Below are 9,511 nucleotides of genomic sequence, written 5' to 3' on the forward strand. Positions count from 1 at the left end.
GGAGCCCTCCTGACTCCTGTCTGCCGGGGTGGAGCCCAGAACCATGGTTAGGCCTCTATAAAAAGCCCTGCACCCACCTGTACAATCAGTGTGCTGGGGGTTCTCAAAACACGGACCCACGGATCCTTCCCAGACCTCTTTGAAATCTCCAGGCTCCAGATCCCAAAACAGACTTAATGAATAAATGAGGAAACCGAAAAGCCAGTTTCCTCTGCAATACATCAACTCTCTGGAGCCCCTCAACCTGCCTGGTTGAGAATCCAGGGTTTTTAGCTTGATTTTGACCGTGGCAGGACACCGCACTGTCACAAAATATATATATATATATATATATATATATATATATACACTTGATTTTGCACAAGAGGGCTGCCCTGTTTCAGAACTGCTATAAGGCGGACCTTAAGTGGTAACTATGCTACCAAAACAAAGTGTAGATCTTTGTTTTACACATAACAAACCTAACGAACATGTCTCTGTACAGCCAACATTATGTAAGATTTTCCAAATTTGATTAAGGTTTCAAAATGGTAATTGGGTCAAGAGGGAGGGCCTGGGGACAAGGCAGGAACCTCAGCAACATCACCTGTAGGATGGTACCATCTGAGATAAGGCTGTCATACAGAAGTAGGAGCCCGGTATTTTTTTGCATAGTATCTTGATCCTCCAAAGTCCACCATTTATAAGGAATTAAAGGAGAGAGGTGTGCCAGACTAAGTGTAGTATAAAAACAACAGTTTATTGCACACACATATGAGTGACTCACAAGAGGTAGAGGGTATTCAGGCATCAAATATAAGGGAGGACGTCATCCGGGCGTAGTACCATATGCAGGATGGATAGGCTGGATGGGTTCCAGGGGCCATGGCTAGATCTTCATAACTGATCTCATAGGAGGGGCCCCTTCCTGCAGCTCCACGTTCCGTCCTGATGTCACTTCTGCCCGGTGGCCATCTTGTTTGCGTTCCAGTCTGGTTAACAGCGATGTGACACAGCCCATGCTGGCTGTAGAGGCAGAACACCTAACAGGAGACCCTGCTCTCACGCGCACCGTGGCCCCCTGGATATCCAGCTGCCCTCCCTGCTCCTGCTATGAGATCAATTATGAAGATCTAGCCATGGCCCCTGGAACCCATCCAGCCTATCCATCCTGCATATGGTACTAAGCCCGGATGACGTCCTCCCCTATATTTGATGCCTGCATACTCTCTACCTCTTGTGAGTTACTCATATTTGTGTGCAATAAACTGTTGTTTTTATACTACACTTAGTCTAGCACACCTCTCTCTCCTTTAATTTCTCACTGCAGAGTTCCACTTAACTCCAGAGGGTGCTGCCTCATGACGGTGCCATACTTTGCAGTGTTTTAAAGAACCCCCCTCCCCTCTCTCCCAGAACTACCTATGCTGCATAATCCCCACTCTCCACCAAAAACTCATACCTCTTCAACTTTTTAACCCCTTTTTTGGAGAGGCCCTACATATCCTTGTAGCTAATCTTCCTCTACCTCACTATTGACTCTTGGGACTATTTATATCCACTACCACCTCTCCTGCACCAATACTCATTCCCTTCTCTCTTTTGGAACATAGAATTCTGCAATAAGTTTGTGATATCAGAAAACAGAAGCAAATAACTTTCTCTTTTGTAACTTCATTCAGTGGTGGGAACAAAATCATGGTGTTTTTGACTGATAATCCTGTAGGGCAACTCTAGCCAATTAGCTAAATACATTGTTTAAAAGTATATTTGTAGGAACTCTTTTACCTGCCAACTAGTTGTAGCCATGTTTATACGCTAGTGCACAGGTGTCAAACTGGCGGTCCTCCAGCTATTGCCAAACTACAAGTCCCATGAGGCATTGCAAGATTGACAGTTACAAGCATGACTGCCAAAGGCAGAGGCATGATGGGACATGTAGTTTTGCAACAGCTGGAGGGCTGTAAATTTGACACCCCTGCTCTAGTGATTTTCCCATCCCTGCTATGCTATGGGGATGCAGATAGCAAAGCAGGTATACATCACTTTTTACAGTCTGCTTCTTTGCAGACAGTGTGATGCTGCACAACTGTGAGGACCAGTAGGAGCCTTGTAGTCACAGTTAGGGGTATTTGACACCCCTAGTCTTGGTAGTAGGGACACAAAGACAGAATCATGTCATCTAGTTACAGTCCCTGTGTCCCAGGAGCAGTGCAGCCAGCCAGCAGCAGCTGCCTAAGGTAATTGCCATTGACAACCACATAAAGGCAGAATAAGCCAAACAGTGAAAGCTAGGTTGAAAGGTTGTCAAGAACAAACTCACAGAGACAGGATTACCCACAGAGCAAGATCTGGGTCAAAAGGTTGCCAGCACAGGATCAGAGAACTCACAGATCACACATTCAGTATAAATAGCAAAGGATGATAAAAGCGTACAATAAAATTAAAGATTCATGCAGTGCTTTAAAGAGATGAGAGCAGTGACACAGGAATGTGGGAATTCAAATGTAAAGGCAGGAAACATATCCCAGACTGTAGAATGAAGGCCAGGGGAGGTGTGAACAGAAAACAATCATGTAACAGAAAGAGCATATGTACAGCTCACAGATAACCTACAGGTCCAGTCTTATGCCTAGTACACACGGTGAAAATATCAAACAAATGATTGTTCTTTTTTTTTTGCATGCTAGTCTCCATATCGAAAATGAAGAGGTTATTCAGCTTACGAAAATTCTCGTATGGCAGAATAGAATTTAAGAAGTGATGTCATGTATTGTATTTCCGGACGACTACTGTACTGATTAAATGAAAACGTACGATCTGGTATCGTACAAGAAACATTTTTGCGCTTGTCCCTTCGGTTATTGTCGTATGAACTGTTGTGATTGGTTTTCAAAAGCTGTTCACTAACAGGTTATCTTACGATCGCTCCTCGTATAAAGATTTTCGTACGGTTTTATGCCTTTAGCCTCACATGACCTCCTGTCTATTCTTTTTACTGTCAAATAACATTACTAGAACAGTGACACCCATCCTGAGCTTCCTCTTTCCTGTGAAACAAGAACCTACCCCTTCCACCAATTAACTCATGGAGCAAGCCCTATTCTTGCAAGCCTTTGAATTTCAGCAGGTGTGAGCACATATGAACAAATTGTTCCTAGGAGTAACATTTGCCTGTATGTAAATCTAAAAATGTCTTTCTGTTTTGATATTGGTTAAAGCTTAAACTGGTATAAAAAGCCTCATTTTTTGTTTTTTCTTTAAATAATAAACATGTTATACTTACCTGCTCTGTGCAGTGGTTTTGCACAGAGCAGCCCTCCTCTTCTCAGGTTCCCCGCCGGTGCTCCTGACTCCTTTCCGTAGAGAGAGTGGGAGGGGGCAAGCCGTGCCTTTATGTGTCTTATGGATGCATAGAGCGTCGGCTCGGGAGTGAGCACGCATCAGTGTCACCAGAGCAACTTGCTCTGATGGCACTGATGAGTGCTTACTCCCGAGCCACCGCTCTATGTGTCCATAAGACGCATAGTGCAGCAAAATCTTTAATAATATCACAATAATTACAACAAATAACTAGTTCTTGTTTTCTACCACATTTCACAAAAATATGCTTACTGTAATACATTGGAAAGTGGCCCAAATTATTTCCATGGAAATCAAAATTTTGCTTGCTGTTAGTTAAACTTTGGTAACCTTGTGCATCCTGTTTTGCACGTTCTGGATAGTTTCTGCTTTTTTTCATAACATTCTCACTGCTAAAATTACTGCCACAGGGAAGCTCCAAAACATGATGGTACTGCTGCCACTGAAATAATAGATATTATGAATATTTGAGATACAAAAAAGCTGTTCTCTTATTCACTGCAAATCACATGTGAAATGGCAGATAGGCACAGCTGTAAGCAGATATTCTGGTATATAAAAATTAGCAGAGCCAGAAATGTAAACTCTGTGGTGGTTTGACACCAAGAATTTTATTTCCTGTGGCCAAAACATAAAACGCTTAGCAGGCCTGCTGTTGTTGACTTTATTGCAGTTTATCACAATTTGAGCATCTTTTCAAATTGTTTTTGTGTGTCCGATAGCTACATTTTTGTTTTTATTAATGAGCATGGTTAAATCAAGTTATCTGCATCCTTGCCTTTAGCCAGCTACCATTTGTGGCTTGCCTTTCACTCTCGTCCGTAAAACAACAACCATTAACTACCAGTTATCAACTCCTGCATGACCAGCAGCTGATGTACTGTATATTTATAAATGAGTGTTTTTATTAACCACTGTGTATTATCCCATATCAATTAACAAAATTCTGACATTCTCAAACTGTCATTTTCAAGTAAAAATGTAAATCTGATTGGTCCATGTGAGGCATTACAGGCAATTCTTATAGAAGATGCTTTGGTGAATAAAACCATATTGTTTTCTTGTATAAAAACAGTTAACGTAACTGAGAGAAGCACGGAGGCCACCATTAATGACCTCTCTTATCCTCTTACTTCAATACCTTGAGTCACAGACCTGTACCAAGTATCCAGATAAGGGCTTGTCTTTGACTTTCTTGATCTGCATACTTGTAATGAATCCGTGACTCAAAAAGGTTTAAAGTTGGGAGGTTCCCAGACAGCTAACATTTTCTGAAAGAGTACAGAAAGAAATAACAGCCTTTCTTTTAAGACAGGTTTAGTTTAAAGAAGAATTCCAGATATGGACATTTTTACATACTTATTCTGGTCCTGCTGGGACCAATGTAACTATGCGTATACCATACCTGTGGGATCCTTCTGGACTTTCTGTGTTCATATTGCAGCAGGTCAGCTGCTCAGCACAGAACCCAGGAGCTAGTGGAGATCACTGGAGTAGTGATGCCTACTACAGGGATTTCCAGCTTCCAGGGGGAAGTTATATTCGCCCAAGCTGGACCAATGTGACTATGTAAAATACCCATACCTGGAATTCTTATTAAAGGTTCATTATCTTTTTTTTTACCAAATTATAAAACAAGTTGATGAATGTTTTTATTATATTTCAAACCTATAATGAAAAAAAATATGTTTTTTTATTTCTTCAGCTGTAATAGTTGGAGGAGTAGTCGGAGCCCTATTTGCTGCATTCCTAGTGATGCTGCTGATTTATCGCATGAAGAAGAAGGATGAAGGAAGTTATGCTCTGGAAGAGCCCAAACCAGCTAGTGTCTCCTATCAGAAACCGGACAATCATGAGGAGTTTTATGCATAGTCAGGGGAACGTGGCCTTCAGTTTCCCTTCCATGAGTCCCAATGATCAGTGAGCCTGTGGACGGATCTTACAATTCTGGCTTCCATCTTGAATGGGGGCTCTGTCTGTTTCTAGATCACAACTACCTGAAGTGTGATATCATAAAGTGTTGTCAAATTTGGATACTACACCAACCCTTTGGAAGTAGAGAATGTTCCTATTGTCCAATTTCTTCTCCATCCATTCCTTTTTGCGTTTGTAAACTGTAAAAGGCCACAACTGCCACGTGCTTCTTTGAGGGTTCTTCTAACATGCTTGACTGATTTCCCTTCCTGTGGCCATCATGTAGCAGATTCTGGTACCCACAAAAGCACAAGTGATGCCCACTAATTCAGTATTGGCATATGGCATACTAAATACTTTCTGCCATCGCAGGTGTGCGATTTTTTTTTTTTTTATAATATTTCCAAAGTAGGTTGTTTATGTAAATGCTGAGAGGAATTTTGAATGTCATGTATAACTTGTATTTATCAATTTAATACATTTATATTGATTACAGTCCGACCACAGGCTTCACCATCAAGCTGTATATAGGTACTTGTGTAAATTAATAAAATACTAGGGAGTCTAATTAGAAAAGAAGCAACACAGCTTTTTTAACATTAAACAAAACATTCTAAAGCAAATATGTTATTATGTGGGTGAAAAGAATGGAATATGGAGAACTCTTTTTGATTTAAAATGGTACTGTGATGGAAAGAGATAATAAATGAGCTTTGGTTACATGTAGTGCCATAAGATGCAGCCTTGGTTTTAAACCAACAATCTAACTTTAAATATGTTATCATTAAAAGCAGGATCCACATCCTCCCACAAACAAATCTACCTTATTTGGTTGGTGGCCCTTTTAAATACGTTGTACCACTTGATTAGTCCAAAATCAGGACTGTCATCAAAGATATGATTGGGGGTTCTGTAAGTGTTCTTTCCAGGAGCCTTTGTGAACAAATCCTAGCTCCATGAGCCAACAATCTTCTTTAAAACTAGTTTCCTTGCAGATAAGGAAAATAAATCAAGTAGTTGCACGATAAACAATACATAAAAGCATAACTGACACCAAATACAGCATGTGTATAACATTTTCTCCATGTCATATATTCAATGCACTGTAGATAAAAAATGAAAAAAAGAATCATACCGATAAGTAAATTCTTAGTCTAGAAATGATACTAAACCTTTAGTTTACTGTGATTATTTCCCTTGATTTCACAATGAACTGACTGATCCAAAAAAAACAGAGACTGAATAGGAAAAATAATTATCTTCATTTTTGGGTTCATGTCTGTGGGTTGAATCAACCACCAGATTCTGATATTTTTGGGTACCTAATGATGCTTACCCACTGCAGCCATGACTGTCAGGTCACATTTACCCTGTTGAGTTTGTGTTTTTTGTACATTGTAAAGGAATGTAGTGGGACAAGAAAACCTCTTTCTTCTGCAGCAAAAGATGCAAGACTACATAGAATGAGAGCTGTTTAGCCAGGAACTCAAGCAAAGAGGAGTTAGAAAATGATTTGGTCCACCAGCACTGAACTTTTTTGGTTGGACTGATTCATTTACTTGAATGAGGTCTTTACCTGGTGTATCAAAAGAAAAAAAAACTATGCTTCCATCTCCTTTTTGCTCCCTCTGATAATTGTGCTAATTTAGAGTAACACCTAGTTGAAGGATGAAAGTAGACTTGCGTTAATCACTTCACCTGACTCATACAGTTTAATACACTAAAAGAATAGAGTTCCCTTATGGTGAGGTGAGTATTTATTTAAAACATTCATATTATATAGGGGACTTATAAAACTGTAGGAACTTCTACACTTGGTTGGATATTTGAAGAAATCACAAGTTTGATTCTTCGGGATGAAAACTGCTTCTATAGTAAAACACCCAGTAATGTCCTATTTGCAGACTGGGCTATATAAAGTAATGGTCAATTTATTTGTGTTTTCCACTCTTTTGTGTTTGGCTGCATGCACCAGGCATTCGGGTTGATTTACTAAAACTGGAGAGTGCAAAATCTGGTGCAGCTCCGCATAGAAACCAATCAGCTTCCAGTTTTTTTTGTCAAAGCTTAATTAAACAGTTGAAGTTAGAAGCTGATTGGCTACCATGCGCAGCTGCACCGGTTTTAGTAAATCAACCCCATTACGTCCAGTAAGGATACCTACAAATAGCATACAAATGGAGAAGTGATACAAAAAAAATTCAGGCACACTAACAGTTTAGGGCATGGTCAGGAATTGTGGTGTTCACTGTACTCTGAGAATGAAGTTGTAGTAACGTATAGGCAAATGGCTGACTAGATGGGTCTGGATCAATATTGTAAAGAAAAAAGAAAGATTAATTTTATCCAACAAAAGATTTAACATAAATGCAGAACTTTAACTAGAAGTAGAAATTCTCTCAATCAAGCTGAATGTCATTTCTGTGGCAGCGTATGTTCTTGTCGATTTCCCTGTGGATAGAGACTGAATGTAATAGTCCAAGGGGAGTTTTGTGAATTTGCAACAAAGGTATCAGCCAATCGGAAAACACTCCTTGGCCCAGCTTCAAAGAATGCAACATCGTTAATGGCCAATATCATGACCTGAGATTTTTTTTTTACATCCATTGTACGTGGTAAAAATTATTTCTAGAACAAGGGGATGGGAAACTGGGTTATACTGTAATAGAGCATTTTTGTATGTACAGTATGTAATTCACTAGGATTTTAGCATTAAAAATTTGCTTCTTAAAATCTGTTCTGAATGTGTTCTGGATCTCAAAGCACAGACTTTAAAGCCAAAAGCTGAAGTAACATAAGCATCAAGCAAAGACAAAATAATTCACTTAAAGCAAATAAAAATATCTTTGCCAATGATTCTTACGCAATGTTGCAGTAATGTATCTTCCTAATTTTATAATTATTTCTGTGATGTATCCATTAAGGACAATAAAAAACTGAAACAATTTGAAAATTTTTTTAGTGTTTTGTTTTTCACTAGGAGAGACCATGAAGAATAGGTACACTGATCTGTTTGGAGCATCTGATCAAATACAATGCCATAAGAGTAGGAATTGAAGCTGGACATGTGTTCATGTGAAGTACGAAAGTCTTCTAAATCTTCAGCATGGCTAATCAGACACTGTACATATGGAAATTAACGATGTCATTATTGGATCTAGAGCACCACAAGCATCATTACATCTTCAGGCAGAAGAAAAGATCTTCTGTGCCCAGATAAGTGAACCTATTTTAAACAGAGCCATTTCATGTTTCCAGGCCATTAGGTCACATGATGGCGCAAGGGTGCAAATCTATAAGAAAATTCTAAAAAATTCACTGCTGTGGACGTTGAAGAGATATTTACTACCTTATCCATGTATGCCTTTGAAATTCCACTTTGGACCTCTTTGAATTTGAAAATGTCTATTTAGGTTAATTAAATATTGTTTTTAATAAAATATGATTTGAATAACTAAATCCAGAAAGTGCCAAGACCCAGAATCTTTGAACTTTTCCCTTGGTTTGTGGAAAGTGCACAGGACTTGTCATAAAAGAACCATTTCATATAAATGTAACAAACAAACACACCAATATCTTACATTTGCAGACATGAAATATAAACAAAGCATCTCCATCTATAGTGTGTCCTCCTCTCAATTAAGAGCACCAAGTGTGATTTCTGTGTGCGTCCAATTCCTCTGATCAGAATGGGTCACTTCTGACATCAAGAGAAAAATGGTGACAGGGGAGGGAACTCCAGCAGTGTGACAGCTTTAGACTTGTTCCTGTGAGCTGTGTGAAGGGGATTGTTTCCCTTCCCTCCAATCAGCTCTCAAAACTCTCCCTGAATGAGCTCTGCAGAGTGTAACTTCAGCTCTTCACTAATTCAGTACTGATGTAAGGAAAAGAAAACTGCAGATACACAGGTACAACCTTATATAGGAGGATTTGTTTCATCTCTGTGTATCATCTGAGGCCAGTCACTTAACTGGGTATACAGTGGGGAAAATAATTATTTAATCCCCTGCAGATTTTGCAAGTGTGCCCACTTACAAAGAAATGAAGGGTCTATAATTTTTATCATAGGAGTAATTTTAAATGTTATATACAGAATATAAACCAAAAATCGAGAAACAAAACACAATACAAATGTTATAAATTGTATGGATTGCAGTTCAGCAAGTAAAATAAGTATTTGATCTCCTACCAACCAACAATAATTCTGACTCCCACAGACTGGCTATGTGCTCATGTAGTACACAGATTAGTCCTG

General features: G+C 39.2%; 1 protein-coding gene across 1 annotated transcript in view; it reads left to right on the forward strand.

The window, feature by feature from the left end:
• The window catches only part of LOC149452788 (syndecan-3-like), a 164,813-nt gene extending 156,604 nt beyond the window's left edge, over positions 1 to 8,209 (forward strand). Inside the window, exon 5 of the mRNA XM_089688991.1 lies at positions 5,048 to 8,209. Within this exon, the coding sequence (XP_089545117.1) occupies positions 5,048 to 5,214 (167 nt within the window). The 3' untranslated portion in view covers positions 5,215 to 8,209. The remainder of the gene's footprint in view (positions 1 to 5,047) is intronic.
• The last annotated feature ends 1,302 nt before the right edge of the window (positions 8,210 to 9,511 follow it).

The sequence above is a fragment of the Staurois parvus genome, unplaced genomic scaffold, assembly GCF_062004578.1.
Source record: "Staurois parvus isolate SC_StPar_1 unplaced genomic scaffold, SC_StPar_1.0 ptg000464l, whole genome shotgun sequence".
Taxonomy (NCBI): Eukaryota; Metazoa; Chordata; class Amphibia; order Anura; family Ranidae; genus Staurois; species Staurois parvus.